Consider the following 19,632-nt stretch of genomic DNA (forward strand, 5'->3'; position numbering starts at 1 on the left):
AGTCATATGGGGCGAAGACTAGCTGCAAAATGGAATGCAAAAACACCTGAGGTTTTCATGGTGAAAATGTGACGATGCAGTGTGAAGTCAATGTTCTGCGAAGGACTGTAAATTAACTGTAAATAACGTTGTACAGACATTAACAGGTGTTTGTGAAGTTTTGTAGCCATAAATACCCATTATTGAGGGTGAGAAAAAGGATGAAACAAACTGGAAATATTGTGATAAAGATAGGTTTTACACTCTTCTTCGTCGTTTTTAATCGTGTCCTCGGTGCCTTGTTTATCGGCCTCATAAAAACGACGAAGAAGAGTCTACGGCTCTCGCTTTCAATCGGAATTCTTATACATCCATGATCTTCACGTGAGACACTTCTCCATCCAGAGCAGTAGGGGGCAGCAGAGGAGCAGCTACCAGCAGCCTCATTGAAGCCTCATTGAAGCCGCTGGCTGCTGCACAAGGTGCGGCAGAGGAAAAACAGAGACGGGACTCCATCGCTAGCTAACGGCTAGTGCGGGCTAGTGCGGCTGACGTTTATTTATTTATTTTGTCCCCGTTTTGCATCAACAAAAAAAAGGAGCCAACACTGGATGTAGATCGATTTTTTTTAAACGTGCGACGTTCAAGTAGGTTGTTAGTTTGTACCCAAAGCGTCGACGTGTGCGGCTAAACGGAAGCGGGGTCACACGGCAACATCTTCACCCTCAGCCGGAGAATCAGCGAAGCTAGCGCGAGGAAGCTAATGCTCGGATAGCTAGCGGACTAGCTCCGACGAGTGCGTCAACGCCGAGACCCCGATTTTGACTGAGTTGTTTGTTTGTTTTTATTGACGCCAGCGTTACAATGGCTGACGTTGACAAGCTCAACATAGACAGTATCATCCAGCGTCTCTTAGAAGGTGAGGAAGTGCTGAAGTATTACGTGCTAAACGCCGCTCCGATCTTTTGCGTGTTGTTGTGACGCGCAAACAGTAGACAGGAGGCTTCACTGGCGCATGTTTGTCAACATAATAACTAGCCCTATTAGCTAGCTAACATCCTTCATTGTTTAATACTGTTGACTGACAGTTATCACCTCATTTGTGTCTTTGCCTGAAATGTTAGTGCGCCTGAAGGGCACGAAACACCATGTACTTGATCACTGCATTACACACACACACACACACACACACACACACACGGTAACATTCCGGCGCGCGCCATTTAACTTACTCTCACGTTTGGTCCCACACAGACTCAGTCTGGAGACATTGTACCAGCCAGTGACAACTTAACAGTCACCCTGTCCACCTGACTTGAGTTTGTTTTCCTTGTTGCAGTCAGAGGAGCAAGGCCCGGCAAGAATGTGCAGCTCCAGGAGAACGAGATCCGTGGATTGTGCCTCAAATCCAGGGAGATCTTCCTCAGTCAACCCATTCTCCTGGAACTGGAGGCCCCCCTCAAGATTTGTGGTAAGTGAGGTTTGTGTGTATATGTATGTCCACCAGAAAAGGATGGATTGATAATTGACTGGCAGCACGTTGTCTTGTGAGAAGCATTTCAGGTTTCGTTTACCAATTTCCCCCAAGGAGACAATGAGAAATCATGACTCAAAAGACAACAATGTGTAATTTAATTTGGTGTCGAAGGTGAGCTAATTTATCCTTATCCTTACAGGCGACATCCACGGGCAATACTATGACCTGCTGAGGCTGTTTGAGTATGGGGGCTTCCCTCCAGAGAGCAACTACCTGTTTCTGGGAGACTATGTGGACAGGGGGAAGCAGTCTCTGGAAACCATCTGTCTTCTGCTGGCCTACAAAATCAAATACCCTGAGAACTTCTTCCTACTGAGGGGAAACCATGAGTGTGCTTCAATCAACAGAATATATGGTTTCTATGACGAGTGTGAGTAATATTTACTGAATCCACAGACTCAGTAAAATTTACTGTATTATTACCTGTTCCAGAGTTTTGTATTTTTATGTGGCTTAAGTACACTTAGCAGCAAAAAAACCCTTCTCTTTGGCTTTATACATATGCAACAACAGCTTTCCTATTGTTATTAGATTATGAGAATTTATCTAAAAATCTACTTTGTTTTCTTAATGTTTAGGTAAAAGAAGGTACAACATCAAACTCTGGAAGACCTTCACAGATTGTTTCAACTGCCTCCCAATTGCCGCCATTGTTGATGAGAAGATCTTTTGCTGCCACGGAGGTGGGTTCTTGTTTTTTTTGTTAAAATCAAACCAACATTTTTAAGTGCAAATTATTATTATAATAATATATATATATATATATATATATATATATATATATATATATATATATATATATTTATTTTTTTTTACATACTTCCACTAATCCCACTGTGTTGTAGTTATAACACAACCTTTGACGTCAGCCATTCTTATTCGTCCTTGAGTAATCCTTGCAGTTGTCAAGCTGACGTAGGTTTCACCCATGTGTAATAGGTGTTGACCTCAATATCAGTGTGTTTATTTGCACATTCACTGCTTTTCGGTTTAGGACTGTCACCTGACCTTCAGTCCATGGAGCAGATCAGACGCATCATGCGCCCCACTGATGTGCCTGACCAGGGCCTGCTGTGCGATCTGCTCTGGTCTGATCCAGATAAGGATGTTTTGGGCTGGGGGGAGAACGACAGAGGTGTATCATTTACCTTCGGCTCAGAGGTGGTGGCCAAGTTCCTGCATAAACATGACCTGGATCTGATCTGTCGTGCCCATCAGGTAATCCCTGTAAACAGCAATGTGATTATGTGATGTGGCTGTGTGCTAGTGGGCCACCAGAAACAAATACATTTGATACAAGGAAAGCAGGTTATCACATATTGTGCAAAGAACCGTACACATACGTTGTAAACTAGACATTGTTTCCCAAACTGGAAGATGGATTCAAATTTATTTAAAGTAAAAAGGACAAAGTCTGGAAAAAAAAGTTGTGACTCGCACTCTTCGCGTTCAGCATTATACAGTTATCATCCATTCAAAGGGTGCATTGTGTAAACCTGTGTTTTCTACTCTTCTTATCTTACTTGCAGGTTGTTGAAGATGGCTATGAATTTTTCGCAAAGAGGCAGCTTGTCACTTTGTTCTCAGCACCTAACTATTGTGGGGAGTTTGACAATGCTGGTGCCATGATGAGCGTGGATGAGACCCTCATGTGCTCTTTTCAGGTGATGTCCCTTTACTTGTGTAATAACTGTAAAATATACCTCTATTGCTCGTACAACATTCATCTAAATAAAGGAAGAATAACTAAAAAAAAATTGTATTTTGTATCTCATTCAACATTTCCAACTTCAGATTTTGAAACCAGCTGAGAAGAAGAAGCCCAACGGCAGCCGTCCTGTGACTCCACCTCGCAACATGGTCACCAAGCAAGCCAAGAAATGAGGGGCTGGGTGGGGAGTCTCACTCCTCTGTTCTGCTTTCGTCTCCTGCATTCGAAGGATTGTTTTTCCTTCATGCTGCCAATACTGAAAATATATCCACTCCTACACGATGAAAGCAAAATATTTTTGTTGTTTTGTCCACAGGGGTAAATTGATATGTCACCATGAAAACCTCAGGTGTTTTGCACTCCATTTTGCAGCTAGTCTTGCCACATATGACTGTTCAATCAGGAAAAATGTAACAATATGGCTACTTATGCACAGGAATGCCTTGTTTAAAGCTGTGCACAATATTTCCAGTTTGTTTCATGTTTTTTCCATTTGTCATCTTTTTTCTCACCATCAATAATGGGTATTAGTGGTTATAAAACTTGCGGGGAAAGTCACAAACACCTGTTTACGCCTGTAAAATTTTATTTACAGTTAATTTACAGAAACATTGACTTCACACTGCATCATCACATTTTTAAACAAGTCTTGTGCTAAACTAAACGAATAAGAGAGCACTCTTGTAATGTCTAAATCTTTCTAATAAACTTTGAGTGTATTTTAGGGGGAAATTGGTATCTGGATGTCTTTTGTTCTAAAAATGCTTTGCTTTTTAACAATCGCAGAACAAACTGAAATGCCAAGCTGCGATGCTCTTCCTCTAAGAAAACCATATGGCAAAAGGAGCTCCCCTCAGTCAACACCCACAAGGGGGAGACAGAATGTACAGCAAAGAAGAATTTAGACTGGGAAATTGACAAATTGTCCAACAAGTGTAAAAAGAAAATAATATGGTTTTATTTTCATTTGTATTCTTTTTCAGGAATTTCCTTTTTATTTTCGGACGACATGCGGGTTTATTGGCTTGTGTCTCGCCTCTACTTCGAGCAGCTCTTGCCAGTTACTGTGTCCACCGAACCTCCAATCGCACGGCTTCATAACTTGTGAAGAAGATGGGTATTCGACCGACGAGCCCAATTTCCTTATTAGGAAAAACGTCGCTTGCGTAATGGTGTCTGACGTCAGAGCAGTCACAAGACCCGGCCAGCAGAGGGGAGCGCGCGGAGCGTCGCGACGGCTGGTCCGCTTGTGTAAGCTGCTGTGTTGTGTTGCGTCGCGGAGGCAGTGCGTGCGGGCGGGCGGGCGGCATGGACCGGGACAACCAACGCTCACGGCTCCTCCGGAGCGGACGAGGCGACTGCTCTGTGTGAATTTCTTCTGTCCGTCTGACGCCGCGCACGGTTAAAGCTCCCCGGTGGCCGCGGTCATTACGCCCCGGAAAAGGCTTTGTCTACGCCGTGCGTGGCGGCCGTCGTCGGCGGCGGCAGTGTCTGGGTAGCGCCGCCGCGCCAGCCAGCATTATCGTGCGCTCCCCGTCGACGCTAAGCTAGCAGGGGCTGCTTAGCTCGGCCGGTTCGTGTGCCGGCGGCTGGTGGGGGTGTGTGTGTGTGTGTGTGTGTGTGTGTGTGTGTGTGTGTGTGTGTGTGTGTGTGTGTGTGTGTGTGTGTGATGTTGTCAGTGCTGTCGTACGGTAGATTCGTTGCCAGGGCTGTCATCGGCGGACTCTCTCAGACGGACAGCCGCGACTACAGCCTGGTGACGGCGAGCTGCGGCTTCGGCAAGGATTTCCGCAAAGGCATCCTGAAGAAGGGGATGTGCTACGGGGACGACGCGTGCTTCATCGCCCGACACAGATCCGCCGACGTTTTGGGTGAGTGAGTGAGTGTGTGTGTGTGTGTGTGTATGTTTGTTTTTGTTTGCCGCGGACGCATCGACCCCAGCGGTGTGACGTCACGGTGTATAACACTGGCTGTGACGCGGATGCACAGGTCAAAGGTCACCACTTTGATCTGAAGGCGGAAGCGCTTGATGCGGCTGCGATGCAACGCTGTTCAATTCAATGGTATAAAGCTCAGAAGGCTCACGGAAGTGTCCACTGCTATCACACTGGATTATTCACTTGCTAACATCCCTTACGTTGTTGTGTATTGATTACCTTTAACGCTAAAGTTCAATCCTCACACCATCAATGTCTTAAACAAAAACAAGCAATCTGTTTTTGACATCTGTGCAGGGCTTCATCTCCACTCTATGTCTCTGCAAACTGACTTAATCAAGACACACCTTAACCCCAGGGGCATCCTTTAAGCACTTCGGGTTATTTTTGAATGGTTTTTGAAGGTGAATGATTTGCAAAGTTTGCTTTGTCTGCTTTGAGCAGGCCCGTCTCTCTGATCTGCATCGGGCTCAGGAGACGCAGCGGGCCATCCTTGTATTGTCAGTGAGGCAGATGCTGGTGCCCTGCAAGAAGCAAGACTAAAATTTCCTTTCTAGGAAAACATCTTGAATCTGGCCCCCCCCCTGGGAACAAATGCGCCTCTTAACCTACAAATCAGAGCATGCTTCTGTGAAAAAGTGCTTCAATTATGAAAACTTAAGGGGGAGTTTTAGTAGTTGAGATAGGAGAGACAAAACATGTTATTTGTTAGCCAAAAATGTGGTGTCTCACTTGTAGAACAAGTCTGAGGAATGTAAAAAATGATTACTGTACTCCTGTGCTGTCCTAATGGGAACAATTGACCCTCTGTTGGGTTCTAACATGCTGCATTGTGTAAAATACATTAAGGAAGTGAAGGAAGTTGGGTTTTTGTAACTGGAATAAATGAGGGGGAAAATATTTTGCTGTCATTGAATCAACACACCTCTTTTTTGTATTCAATTTTATTTTAGGTGTGGCAGATGGGGTAGGTGGCTGGCGAGACTATGGCGTGGACCCGTCACAGTTTTCGGGCACACTGATGAAGACATGTGAGAGGCTGGTGAAGGAAGGACGCTTCATTCCCAGCAATCCAGTGGGGGTCCTCACGAAGAGCTACTACGAGCTGCTGCAGAACAAAGTGCCACTACTGGGTGAGTGAAGCCACTGGAAACACAGGATGTCACCTTCCAGAGAGAGGGAGAGAGAGAGAGAGAGAGACTCACTTAAATAATTTTAAAGGTAGATTAGAGAGAACTGGAACACTTTCATGTTTCCGTGAATAGATATTCTTGCTCCTCACCTGTGTATGGCTTGGCACATGCAGCTGTCTTTGAACCTCAATACAGTTTCCGAGGCTGCTCTGGTTTTCTTTTCTAAAACATTTGTATTTATCATGTTTGTATAGGATGACGGACTCTGGCACTCCTGCTGATACAACTCAGTGCCTCCCACCGTGTTTAAAAGCTCACTAAACTGATTTAGAGCCTCCTAAGCCATACACTCTGCTGGTCAGTGTATGCCAGTCTCTGCTGCATTAAGGCACACTGTGCCTGCCCATGAAACATTTTCACATGCATTTTCCATGTGATTTGGAGTGCATTATCCAAAGTAAGGTTGTTTATTTCCGTCTGATTAGCTGTGGCTGGATGGAGATTTTTGCTCCATGACTCAGAGAACAGCCAGATCCGATTAAGAAATCCTTGGAATTTCCCAAGTCCCGGCCTGCCCCGTGCCGCTCACTTCCAGAATCCCTTTCCTCCCTCGCACCGCTTCCCAATAACAAAGCGGGCACAAACATGTAGCATCAGTGAAGAGGTGTTTTTTATGACCAGAGCTCTGGCCCTGTGAGTTTCAGTACTTTTCCACCCCGTTATCACATGAGCAGCAGGGGAAACAACACTGTATTGTGCTGTTACTTAACTGCCGAGGGAACGTTCTTGATGCCGGCAGTTTGTGTGTGTGTAATTGTACTGCTGGAGAGAAAACCGAGAAGACGGGGAGTGAGTCACAGTGCGTGAGGGGTTTTGAAGGTCGATCCCAGAAAACATATTTTGGTTTGCCAGATTAATCAGCAGCAGGGTGTGGCTGCACGCTGCACCCGATTTTGTTTATTTCTTTTTTTTTTTTTTTTGCAATTCGTATATTTTAAATTTATTGTGTAAATATTGTATATATATTTTTAATGTGTGCTGTGTGAAACGTGCTGCTGCTACGCCAGAATTTCCCAGCTTGGGATGAATAAAATATTTATCTATCTATCTATCTGTCCGCCTGCATCACCAGCTCATGTTTCCTCCTCACCATCTCCCAGATGGGGGAATTCCAAACTGCTACGCTGATTGTGATACGTCAAGTTTGTGTATTCAGGCTATTCATCAGTCTCCCAAATGCACTTTAGACTGTCACACATTCATCCATTTTTAGGAAAAGTTGTGTATTAAAATAGAAAATCTAAAGGGTACATTTCAAGAAACTTCATTGTAAGCCTTCTGTCACAGAAGATAGTTAAACTTGTCACAGGAGGAAAAGCGCAGGTATAAATAATGAAATTAATGGGCTGAATTCCATTTAGCTGCTTCGGTTTCAGGGTACTGGTGTTGTTCCTGCTGGCTCTTTATCGTCATCATCTCTTACTAGGACACTTGAATAGAAGTCATTGGTAACACTTGGGCTAACACCTGTGCTTGTCCTTTAGGTCAAAACGTGGGACATGGAATGCGACTTTTACTGACACACCCACTGTTTGATTATTGATGTTGCTACGCTCTCTGCCAAGCATTAACTTCCCTTCATGACCGTTTCCTGAAATGTCATATGTACTTGCAGATCCATGTTATAGCAACTTGATATGGTTTGAGGGAGTGCATGATATATACACTTTCAAAACAACAATTTTTGTTTTTTAGTTATAGTCGTAACAATCACCTATTTTTGGTTATTTCAGATGTTTAGACTGAAATTGAAAAGAAATGTGTGTTTGTGTGTGTGCTTATGTCTGCAGGTAGTAGCACAGCCTGCATTGTGGTTTTGGACCGACACAGTCACCAGCTGCACACAGCCAACTTGGGAGACTCCGGCTTCCTGGTGGTGCGGAGGGGGGAGGTGGTCCACCGCTCAGACGAGCAGCAGCACTACTTCAACACGCCCTTCCAGCTGTCCATCGCTCCCCCGGGGGCCGAGGGCGCTGTCCTCAGTGACAGGTGAGACACCCGACAGGCAGCAGCTCGTGCTTCTGCTGCAGTCACATCTGAGTTGGTCTGTTGGGGAAAGCACATGCAGGAAGGTGGTATGTACTTAACAGGACAGTTGATGGAAAGCAGATCGACATTTGTTCTGTCCAGCAGATGTGATAAAGCCCCACACATGCCGATAACAACACAGATCTCGCAAAGCTGTAATAAAGTACAGTTTGTTGGGCTGGTGTCCCTCACATGCAGCAGTGTTTAGTGAATGTAGCCACAGTGTTGTGTTGAGCTGTGTGCAACAGTGTGTCAGGGTCCAAGTGCTGCTGAGTCTCGTTAGTGTGCCGTGCCAAGCGGCAGCAGTAGTCGTCAGCTGGGCAGCCATTGGGTGTCTGCCAAGCTTTCCCACTTACCAGGGTCAAAGTCTGTGTGGCCTGATGAGCCAACTGAAGAACCCACAGCCAATCCTGCACCAGCAGGCTCCACCACCTTTTCTCTCGCTCAGTCTTGAAGCAGGTTCATTATTCTTGAGTCTCTTTTAAAAGCGTTTTCTTAACAAAAAAACTGACGGAAGTTGAACCACGGATGAACCTGAACTGTGTGTGTTCATTTTATTTTTGTAAATGACCCGACTTAAGTTTCAGATGACGCACAATGAGTTCTACCATCCACAATGGTTTTAATGTGGTTCTTGAAATGACACATTTCTTTTTAATCTGGGTATTTAAATCAGGACATTTCTTTTTAATCTGGGTATTTAAATCAGGATTTACAAAGTGATTTTTTAAACATAGTGGAACAGCAGATTAAGCTTCCAGTCTTGGATCACTAGCAGAGCAACCAATAGAGTGAAGATTGCAAGGGTCAAAAGTGATTAATTAACCCTCCTGTGACAGAAAGACATACTAAGTGTTTGGAAAATACATTTCAGATCATGTTGATGTAGTAGAGGGAGACTGTAACCATATACACCTCAAGAGTTCAACATACAGCTGAATATTCATTTCTAGATAAATTAAAGTTGCATGTTTTAGTTGTCCTGTAGTATGCTGAGATGCATTTGCATCACATGGCCAGAGAACTATCTGCATGATTAGAATTGAAAATCAGACTTTTGTGAAATGGCTTTGGCTCAACAGTGTGTTTGACAATGGATTGGTCTGGTTATAGCTGCTCATTAAAAATATATGTAGAAACAATTTCTTCCAATTTCACTGCACTTCTCACTCTGGGTTCCCATAACACATGTGCAATTGTGTCTTCCTGTGGCCTTTACCCGTCTGCGGGGAAAAGGTGTTTAGTTTTTTTTTGTCTGAGCTGCAATTTCAGCTCCATCAGAATCACAGGACATAATGTTCCTGGGAGCTTTGGCTCCATGTGTCATGATGCAATGCAGATGGTTTGTAATGAATGACTTTCATGACTGTCGGGGGCTGTCTAGCAGGGTAAGCACATTTTCCAAGAAGCAAACTTGACACTGGAAGACTAACTTGGTTCCTGCCTACACGTGTTTGTTGCCCCCATCGACATATTGTTAGCTACCTGCCATTGGACCCAAGTGTCCATTCCAAAACCATCATGTGATGATTCTTGAAATTATCCTCATCCAGCATGTGATTAAGATTCTGTAGCCATGATGAAGTATCCGTAGCAATTGGGAGTCTAGGTTGTCAGTACATTTTCCCACTGGGTAAAGTAACCTGTTGTAATCAGTGCGCATTTCTTGAGAATAAGAGACGCTGGGTAATGCTCAGATTACTGTAACAGGTCCAGCGGGACAGTTTTCCTCTACGGGGGTGTAAAAGAGCAATAGCACAGAAAGAAGAAAAAAAAAGCAGTCACAAGTATTGATGCTTCTTAGTTTGTATTCATTGTAAAATTAAAACTGCATTACTGAAAGTATATAAAGCAGCACATGTAGTGACCTGTGCCTGACTTTATGTTGTCAGCCCTGATGCCGCAGACAGCTCTTCCTTCGATGTCCAGCTGGGGGACATCATCCTCACTGCCACCGATGGGCTCTTTGACAACATGCCTGACTACATGATCCTGCAGGAGCTGAAGAAGCTCAAGGCAAGTCCCAGACTGGTTTGCTGGTGAAAGTGGAATCAGAAATATGTCTGGAATACAAAGGTCACGCCTGCTTTGTTGTTGTTTTTGTTCTGTGCTCCCCAGAACACAAATTATGAGAGCATCCAGCAGACCGCCCGGAGCATCGCAGAGCAGGCCCATGTTCTGGCATATGACCCCACCTACATGTCGCCTTTCGCACAGTTTGCCTGTGACAATGGACTGAATGTAAGAGGTAAGTGTCTCGGTTCCACCTGAATCAAATCGAATCTGACACTCGTGTCCTGTTGCTCTTTAAAGTGTCATGAAATGGTGGAAAATGGTACATTTGAATGAATATTTCCTAGTTTAGAAATGTTAAAACAACTTTTTTGGTGAGCACTATCCTAACAGGACACTGCTCTTTTTGTTCAGGAGGAAAGCCAGATGACATCACAGTGCTGCTGTCCATAGTGGCAGAGTACACCGACTAGAGTCTGTGTGGGGCTGTGAAAGGGGGGCGTCTGCCTCTGCAGGTGATGGACTGCTTTGATTCCTGCTGGCCAGGATGAAGGACTAATGTCAGATGCTTTCCCCGCATCAGCTGGTTCTATTCTTCCTCACCCCCAAACTGGCAAAACCCCCCTCCAATGAGAGGACAAAAAGATCCTCCTGCTCCCACTGCTCTTTGATCACGTACGTCGCAGAACTGCTGAATAAAGAGGACCAGAGGCCGAACACATCCTCTTGGCCAGGCTGCAGTGTTCCAGTGCTCAGTGGATAATCTCATTGCCTGGGATAAGCAGTCATTGGGTATGTGGAAGGTGAGGATCCTGTCTGATGAGGATAACTCGTCTTACACTGATTTAGGCAGGGAGGCAGTTGAGTTTCAGAGTTGGGGGGGCAGATGTAGCCAGGCGGTAGGTGTTAGACTGTTCCACTGGCCCCCACCCTGGGCTGCCAGAAGGGAAAGATCTGTCTTCTGGTGGACTGTAGACCACCCAAGTGTCAAAAACGGAAATGCAGTGGAAATGGCAGCATTAGGGCTTAATAAATGGGATATCTTGTGTAAGCAGATGTTCTTCAAAGGGCCACGAACCTTATGTGTGTGCGGAGAGCATATGTTGAATAATAAGATATGACTGGTCTGCTGTTCTGGGATGTTTTGTGAAATGTTTGGAAAAAATTAGTGTATGTGACATTTATACATGTGTAGATAGTTTCTTATGGCAGGTTTATTCAATAAGATTTCATGAAGAAGAGCGGCAGCTGCCTTTCCCTACCAGTGCAATTCACTTTTAGTTTAAAAGCCTCTTCAAGCTATAAATTGTGTCAGACTGATGCCCTCCCTTTAATATCACGGCTGCTGCTGCTGAAGTCGTGTGTGTGTGTGTGTGTGTGTGTGTGTGTGTGTGTGTGTGTGTGTGTGTGTGTGTGTGTGTGTGTGTGTGTGTGTGTGTGTGTGTGTGTGTGTGTGTGTGTGTGTGTGTGTGTGTGTGTGTGTGTGTGTGTGTGTGTGTGTGTGTGTGTGTGTGTGTGTGTGTGTGTGTGTGTGTGTGTGTGCGCGCGCGCGCGCGCGTACTTGTACTTGGGTCAGCATGAATGAGACGGATGTGAAGGCTACAGATTTCTCCACATCCACTGGGCTAAATTGGTCTTGAAGCCTTAAACGCACAAACTTAAAAATCATATCTGAAAAAATGCTCAGCACAGTGGAGGTTGGTCAGGTGATCAAATGTATCTTTTCTGTTCTCTCTCCTTTCTGCTTTTTAGTCCAGTGGCACATTCAGAAGTCAGGACACTGCAGGTTTCAAGTGAAAAATGTTCGTTTACATCACCTCAGATTTGTACTCTGTATTTACTGCAACTTTTACCCACAGTTAAAAATATTTCTTTGGAAAATGCATATTTATTGTAATGTTATGATGATGTGCCTTGTATCAGGTGCTGTTGATTCTGGCAGAAGTGTCCACAATTCTTTAAATGCCAGACAATGTGCCCGGTACAGAGCACAAAGCCTGAAACAATTAAGTAGCCATAACAGACAACACTGCTTTCCCAACATGCCCTGCTGTCTTAACGTAAGGTTTTTCATTTACAGCATGTTCAACCTTTTTTCAACTGAAATCTGCTTCTTTGTCTGCACTCAATAAGGAGCTTAGGAATAGTGACAAAGCCATCCCCTGCTTCGAAAATCCTCCCCGTGGGTCTTCAGATCACTGTTTACAATCTGCACTGTTAAAATGGTTTGCCAACTTAATTTGACAAGTTTGACAGAGTCTGACGACACTGGAAGACGTCACTTTGAAATGGGCCTGACGGGCATGGGCGGAAGATGAACAGAGAGAGCAGTGAATGGTCAAAATGTGAGTTTTAACTCTATTAAAGCACTGAGGACAATCTAAGCAGCCTTAATGATATTACAAAGCAATCCTCTCAGTCAGATGGTACTGCCACTGTTACCTTGGTGGTCCCTGCTTCCCGGTTCGTACGTGCCCTGACTCTCTTCCCTGTCATTTTGCATCGACTTCATCCTCCTCTACTTTGTTACAACCACAGCATGGACCCCACTGCATCCAGATCTATTCTCTGTGAAAAAAACATTTTCAGAGCTGTACAATAGATAAATAAAGGGTATACTATTTATTATCCTGTTGTGTTTAATGGCTGTTATATGAGCAAAAACTGCAGTGGGTTTAGGAAGACTATCTGGTGCATGAGTATTGAAATCACATTAAAGAGGCATTTTGTTCACATGTACAGGCCACATGCTTTTAGGGCTGTGCTTTCCCATCAACCCATAACGTTTAACTCTGTTTCCCTCACTGAACTCACTGAACTAAGAAGAATCCGATCATTGTTTAGGAGGCCTTGTACGATGTACTCACAATCCTCAGACATGAGGCATCCTACAATCAACAGACAGGTGTGGCATGGTCACAGAGGTAATGTTTTCACAGACAAGACTTAATTACTATGACTAATATATTTTACACAGTGACATTGTATTGTTATAAACTTTATGATAAATCATCACTGTAAATACATTATCTTTCATTTCCAACTGAACATAGTGTTGACACTTAAGTCTGAAAATAATTTAAACAACCAAAGCAACGTGTGAGTTACAAACAAAATGCCCACAACTAACTTAAAATGCAAAGTGAACTCAATACATATATTGGTATCATCTTAAATTGCTATGACTGCCCTTGAACTGTGTGGTGCGCGTTTTGGCAGCAGCACAAAAAGTCAAGATGAGAAACGAGTTCTGGTCCCTTCAGTCGGTTTTCAGAGTGAAGGGCTTCTTCTGTAGTCTTCTTCCATATCTTCCTCTGCGTCACTGTGACATGCCAGAACAGGCAGTCTGGCAGCACAACCATCATCGTCCTGCTCTGACGACAAGGCTCTGAACAGGAGGGAGCAGATCTACAGGGGAAACAGACGACACGCATCAGTAAATATTCTATTATATCAGGGCTGAGGGCCTTTTTTTCCCCAAATTAACAAAAGTTAAAAGAAAAAAAAGAAGTACGATGTTAAACATTAAATCTTCAGTGCACTAAAAAAAAGGAAAAATTTTGAGTGCTGCATCAGGTTACCATAAACTGATCTGACAACATGATATTAACTGTGATGGGGCAAAAAAAACATACGATTGCCAGACCAAAACATTCAACATATCAGGTGTCGGCCACAAGTTGAATGATAGAAAGCAAGTTTGATCAAGAAAAAAAAAATCATAGTTTGGGGTATGATGGCACTATGGGCATACTTCCCAGTAGAGGTTCAGGTGAAACAATGGAGCTTCACAATGCCACCCCAAGCCTCAGGGAGCAAATAAAGGCCCTTTCGATTCCTCAGCGAAGATTAAAAACCAAAAACCTCGTTACCATGGTGGAAGCAGGAGTTGTGGTGGCACTGGGACAGGCCTCGTCTGATACACTGAGTCTGTCAGGGTCGTCCACCGGAGATAGAAGCTGCATCAGAGCTGGTGGGTTGATGATGGGGCTGCCCTGGCTGGATGTGATCAGCTCCGTCACAGCAGGGATATCCTGTGGCTTACTGCCGTCGGCCTCATAAGAAACGGCAGGTAGAGCAGCGGCATCTGCACACCTGGGAGCACACACACAGAAAACAACCCACTCATCTCTGTGGCAAGAGCTAATAATCGGTTCCTGAGTGGGAAGATAATAGTCTTAACACCGTGGACCAGGCCATCACCTTCTATAGCAGCAAAATGACAGTTCCTACGCAGACAACAGTTAATGCAACACAGTGTGTCTCGGGGACATTTGACTCCCGAACCAGTGGATAATCACTGAGCCTGGTTAAAAGTTGTGAAGTGTGGGTCATAATGACATAACATTTTGTAAAGGAATGACTATTTACCTTCATAAAGATATTCATGAACAGAGCTCTGTCAGCTGATCCTGAAAGGGGTCTCGAGCTTACTATGAGCTCACAACCCCATGCATGTAACCACAGTACATATCATCAACCTCAGAGAAGCAACCACTATAAAGAGGAACACAGCAGGTAGAAGTAATGAGAGCACACTGCTTTATAAGTCTGCAAACGATCTTGGGCTTCATACTTGTGCTTTAAAAGGCCCTGAGAAAGAAAGCAAGCATGTTTTTTATAAACAACAAAAATGCAGTGCATATGTTCAGAAACAGCCTGAAGACTTCAAGATAAAACAAGCACTAAAAGTCAAGCAGTGCGGGTTGTTAAATTCCTGAGCATTGGGCACAGGAGCCCTGAAACAATGCCTGCTCGTCAGGTCAGCCATGAACCACAGACTACCAACAGTGCAAACTACAAATGACCCAGATGTTCAGCAGTACATTTGGGACTGGTGTGACAAGATCCACCCAGAGCCCAGAGAGCAATACAACGGCATGTGTGATGGAGAGTTAACAGAGCAGGACAGTGACACCGCCGGGAACCGCCAAGCGGGCTAACCTAACAGAGACAAGGGGATTACAGGACGGCACACAGACAGGCATTCTAACCTAAAGCCACACGTCCTGGGCTTGCCCTATTTATCTCTATTACAGACACAAGGCTGGCTGCTGTAACACTATGCCCTATTAGGAAGCTAAAAACAGACAGTGAGGGCAAACCGCCGTGACTGAAGCCAGGAGAGAGGCTCAGGTAGAGCCCCCGTAGGAAGATTAAATTATACTCTCTAATAGATCTGAGAAACTGGACCAACAAAGACTTAAAGGTGTGACAAGGACGCTGTCTGGTCAAATAACAATAAACTAAATCTTATATATGAATAGATCCCAGTGGATTAAAAGCAGCTTCACAGGAGACAGCATAGTGTTTGTTACCTGGGTGATGATGGGTGTGGGGGCCCTATAGGCTGAGAGGGGCCCCTCTTTTCAGAGTCCATCAGAGTAGCCAGCACCACAGTGGCTTCCAGGACCATGTCCTTGATGTAGAAACGCACAGGACTGCAAAGCACATCAATAATCCACATTGATATCTGACAGAAAACAGAAACCTAATATCTCCTCTTCTTGTAAAAATCACCAGAATCTTTGACAGTTTTACCAACAGAAAATCTCAGCATAACTGGTCACTTAGTAAAGTGGCTGGTAACAAAAACAGACTGATCAGCCACAGACAAATAATACACTGAATTTTGAGGTTGTCTAGTTTTAATGATGCACTCTGAACTTGGGAGTGCCCACAGACTGACTTGGTCCCTGTAACTTGAGATATGAATGCCACTCAAGCTAATGAGGGTGGCAGAAAGGCACTTACTTTCCTGTAGCACCGAAGTGGACAGACACTGGTAGGGAATGTGACTCTGCAAAGGACAGAAAACCCTGGAACAACAAAACAGCAGCCATTCATTGGCAAAAGCTAGGACATGCTTGTATGAATAAATGTCATGACCATAACATTTTAATGGCTGATCATTTGAGAGTTGTGTTGTGGCATGTTAAAAATGACAAGGGTACAGAAAAATACCAGTGGGTAAATTGAGGACGACTCAAACATAAAGCCTGGTTTCTAATCCATCCAAACCCGATTTTCCAAAACCGAGACTAGTCGGCTGGCTAATGAGGAGCCTCGCAGCAGGACGTCCAAGACACATTCCAAGACATTAGGGACAAGAGGGGGTGTTAATACAGGTCAAGTCTCATTAACTGGACTAACACAGATACTGTTTATCCAAATGGCCAATCAAGTCCTTTGCTTTGCTTTCTATTTGCATCGTGCAATAATATAACATAATAACTTGTTTAATTGTTTGTATTGCCTACTGTTACTATACAGTATTGCTGCTGCTCGCTGTGTTTGCACATCATATTGCGCATACGGTTCTCATTCTATGCAATTTTATGTCTTTAATTGTTAATTGTCTTTTAACTGTCCAATGTTCTTATGTTTTTATGCTTCAGGGAACTCCCACTCAAATTTCGTTATATTGTTGTTTAACCCCTCAATATAATGACAATGAAGCTACTTTGACTACTTTCTAAGCTGAGACAGAAGGCAGCGATTTAAATAAAAAACTAAATTGGGTCGTCATTTGGACACTGTAACAAACCACTTTGGATCACTCTGGAAATTACATTATAACTATCCAACATCAAATGTTTTTAAGTTGAACCTGCCCTTAAAAACAAACACATTCCAAGCGCTTGGCTTGAAAGATAAATGTTCATAATGAACCAACTATAGTTTCTGGAAACCCCTAACTTCAATTACTTTTTCCATGTTGTGGTTTAACATGCGTCACTTAGGTCACAGTATCCTTCCTATAAAGATGAGTCACAGGGCTGAGGGGGAAAGTTTGCATGGCAATGATATAGAGAGCCGGCTACAGAGGCCTTAGGACACTTGAGTATCCAGACTACAGGACCAGAAATTTGAGCTGTTAGACATGAAATGCTCCTGATGAGCCACTCACACACACATACAAGGATACACACACATAATATTCTCATGTGACAGGATAATGGGAGTCTCCAAAAATAACCCTGTTACCCTCAACTCCTTCAGACAGAAAGTTATGTCCGAGTCCACTCCGACCTGAAAGTAGTCAAACTCGTCTGGGTGTAAGGACATCTCAGTGTACATCATCTTCATGTGATCTGTGACAGAAGTACATCCAAGTCAAATAGTATCTGCAAAATATTTAAGTATACGTTTTGCAGTGGTTGAAACCAAATGTTAAGCTGTAATTTGTAATTGATCTCAAAACTATTGCAACACAGTGTTGTCACGGGCCTGAGCCAAATCACACTGTATCATTAGCTCACCATTTCCCGCCTCACAGTAATTTCTAAAACTGACACTCAGAGGCATCATGGAGAGAGTGATTTCCTCCTGGAACACTGGGAAATGCATCACCATATCACCGAGAAGTCTGCAGAGGTACAGAGCGAAACAAATGCAAACGCTCACAGAATCAAACTGGGAACGAGCTGAGAGCCGTACTTTAATTCTGTGCTATACTTGAGCTATTAGCTACTCATGTTTGTGTCCTTGTCATTCTCTCTCCTTAGACTGGACCGCTGAATCCAACTGACAGTTGCTGTACGTATGATTATTAAAACCACTTGGTTTTACTGCTTGGTTAAAAATGGATTTTCATAAGTCATTTGAGAACTAAGATTTTGTTTGTGTAAAAATGGTCCAATGGGATGTGCCTTTGAAGTCAATGTGCTGGGTTTTTAAACAGGACTCGCACGGTCTAACTTGATAACATAATACTGGGGGGCTAACCTGGCAGGTGCCTTCAGCACATTGGGACAGAGGTGTGAGGCAAACTCTGCCTGCAGAGCCTCGCTCTCCTGGAAGTGAAGGTTGTGGGTCTTAGTGATGCCTGTCACAGAAGCAGACAGGATATTTGCAGCACACTGCCACCAAGTGTTGACAGTATGTAATACCGCAGCATAGTGTTCGCTTCAATAGAGGCCATTCTGGGAAAAAGCAAACTAAACATTTACAGGAAAAGGTCTGTTAAAAAGAAAAAAAAAAAATCTTGACAAGCAAACAGGTTTCTATAAATCAAAATTATTTTCTTCACCCACATTTATTCGATGGTACAAAATTCAACGTTACCTACCATGTCTGCAGAAAAACTGGATCGTCACCCGGTCACTGGGAGTGCTGATTGATATCTGGGATCGCTCCACATTACGCTCAATTGAATTCAAACCCCGGAAAAGTGGTAGCACAGACTTAAATACAAATATATAGGAATATGTATTAGACAAGATTGTCATCACGGTTTTAACACTGTAATAACATGTGAAAACATTTTTTGTCATTGTTGTGTTCAGTTGTGGTTCGATTAAACTTCCGCCACCATCTCCTATCCTGAAGAAAAACATTATGTAGACATTTTTGACACGCACTGTATACCTTCATGAGCAGTTTGCATTTGATGGTTGCACTGCCCTGCTCCGATCCAGATCCCAGGCTGTAGTGCTGGAAGAACATTGGCGAGAAGAGGAAGCAGGTATATGCAGAATGAGCAGAGTTCACTGATCTCAGCGCCAACTGTAAGACAGGGAGAGGCTTGGGTTAGGTGCAGTTTGTGTGATGCTATTGCCTGAGAGGGAGAGAGGAGGTGAAAGGGACCCGAAATATAGGAACCTAATGTATAATAACATCAATTTCAACTTCCAATAACAAATTCCAATAACAGATGGAGCAGCTCACCCCTTTAACCATGGGATCCAACCACAGCTCTTCTCCGATCCGTGACAGGGCATGAATAGCCTTTCCAAATGCTGCAACACAATAAGGCGCCACTACTTATGTGTGTTATTACTATATCACTGTGTGTTATTACTATATCTATATATGCATATAAAGGTCAAGTGGCAGCAAAACTTGCCCCAAACAACTATACAATCTCTAAAATATAGAGTTAAAAATAGTGAGTTTATGAGCAACTATTTGGCTAGCATAAAAAGTACGAAGCTAAATGAAGCTACATTAGCCAAGCTAGCACTGTCTTTTATTGCAACCTCATGAGCTGCTACAACTTATATACAGGCCAATAATTTAAATGGATATTGCGTTAGAATAAATTAAAACTGCCAGATTTTGATAGTCTTCCATTATTATTACCTTTTACGCGATTTCCTTCGAGGACACAACTCATAGTGGCCATTAGTTCAACTCAGGAGCTCAAACAGCGGATGCTAACATAAAGTCATAGCTACAAGCTAATTAGCTTAGTTACATAACTCAGTACAGTGACGGCTGATTTAGGCTTGA

The 19,632-nt window shown here is 43.7% G+C and overlaps 3 protein-coding genes across 6 annotated transcripts; 2 read left to right on the forward strand and 1 right to left on the reverse strand.

Annotated features, from left to right (window-relative positions):
• Nucleotides 1-399: 399 nt before the first annotated feature.
• Nucleotides 400-3,959, forward strand: ppp1cc (protein phosphatase 1, catalytic subunit, gamma isozyme). Its single transcript, XM_035638914.2, has 7 exons — nucleotides 400-898; nucleotides 1,319-1,450; nucleotides 1,656-1,886; nucleotides 2,095-2,199; nucleotides 2,511-2,734; nucleotides 3,046-3,180; nucleotides 3,311-3,959. The coding sequence occupies exons 1-7, from the start codon at nucleotides 844-846 to the stop codon at nucleotides 3,398-3,400; spliced, it is 972 nt and encodes a 323-aa protein (XP_035494807.1). The 5' UTR covers nucleotides 400-843; the 3' UTR covers nucleotides 3,401-3,959.
• Nucleotides 3,960-4,346: 387 nt separating this feature from the next.
• Nucleotides 4,347-13,026, forward strand: pptc7a (protein phosphatase targeting COQ7 a). 3 transcript variants are annotated; one of them, XM_047330723.1, is made up of 7 exons: nucleotides 4,347-4,856; nucleotides 4,897-5,098; nucleotides 6,118-6,297; nucleotides 8,148-8,346; nucleotides 10,278-10,401; nucleotides 10,504-10,633; nucleotides 10,813-13,026. In XM_047330723.1, exons 2-7 carry the CDS (start codon nucleotides 4,897-4,899, stop codon nucleotides 10,869-10,871), a joined length of 894 nt encoding a protein of 297 aa, XP_047186679.1. In that variant the 5' UTR covers nucleotides 4,347-4,856; the 3' UTR covers nucleotides 10,872-13,026. The 3 variants fall into 3 exon arrangements, with proteins under 3 accessions (XP_047186679.1, XP_047186680.1, XP_047186681.1); XM_047330724.1 differs by having other exon boundaries at nucleotides 4,347-4,825; nucleotides 4,868-5,098; XM_047330725.1 differs by having other exon boundaries at nucleotides 4,347-4,819; nucleotides 4,874-5,098.
• A 357-nt stretch (nucleotides 13,027-13,383) lies between these two features.
• Nucleotides 13,384-19,632, reverse strand: rad9b (RAD9 checkpoint clamp component B). Of its 2 annotated transcripts, none has more exons than XM_035638913.2 (11): nucleotides 19,483-19,632; nucleotides 19,069-19,139; nucleotides 18,769-18,906; nucleotides 18,470-18,584; nucleotides 18,127-18,226; nucleotides 17,661-17,767; nucleotides 17,386-17,492; nucleotides 16,153-16,217; nucleotides 15,717-15,839; nucleotides 14,271-14,493; nucleotides 13,384-13,806 (listed from the first exon to the last, which is right to left on the reverse strand). In XM_035638913.2, the coding sequence occupies exons 1-11, from the start codon at nucleotides 19,523-19,525 to the stop codon at nucleotides 13,669-13,671; spliced, it is 1,230 nt and encodes a 409-aa protein (XP_035494806.2). In that variant the 5' UTR covers nucleotides 19,526-19,632; the 3' UTR covers nucleotides 13,384-13,668. The 2 variants fall into 2 exon arrangements, with proteins under 2 accessions (XP_035494806.2, XP_035494805.2); XM_035638912.2 differs by having other exon boundaries at nucleotides 19,069-19,160; nucleotides 19,483-19,603.

The sequence above is a fragment of the Scophthalmus maximus genome, chromosome 3 (genome assembly GCF_022379125.1).
Source record: "Scophthalmus maximus strain ysfricsl-2021 chromosome 3, ASM2237912v1, whole genome shotgun sequence".
Classification (NCBI taxonomy): Eukaryota; Metazoa; Chordata; class Actinopteri; order Pleuronectiformes; family Scophthalmidae; genus Scophthalmus; species Scophthalmus maximus.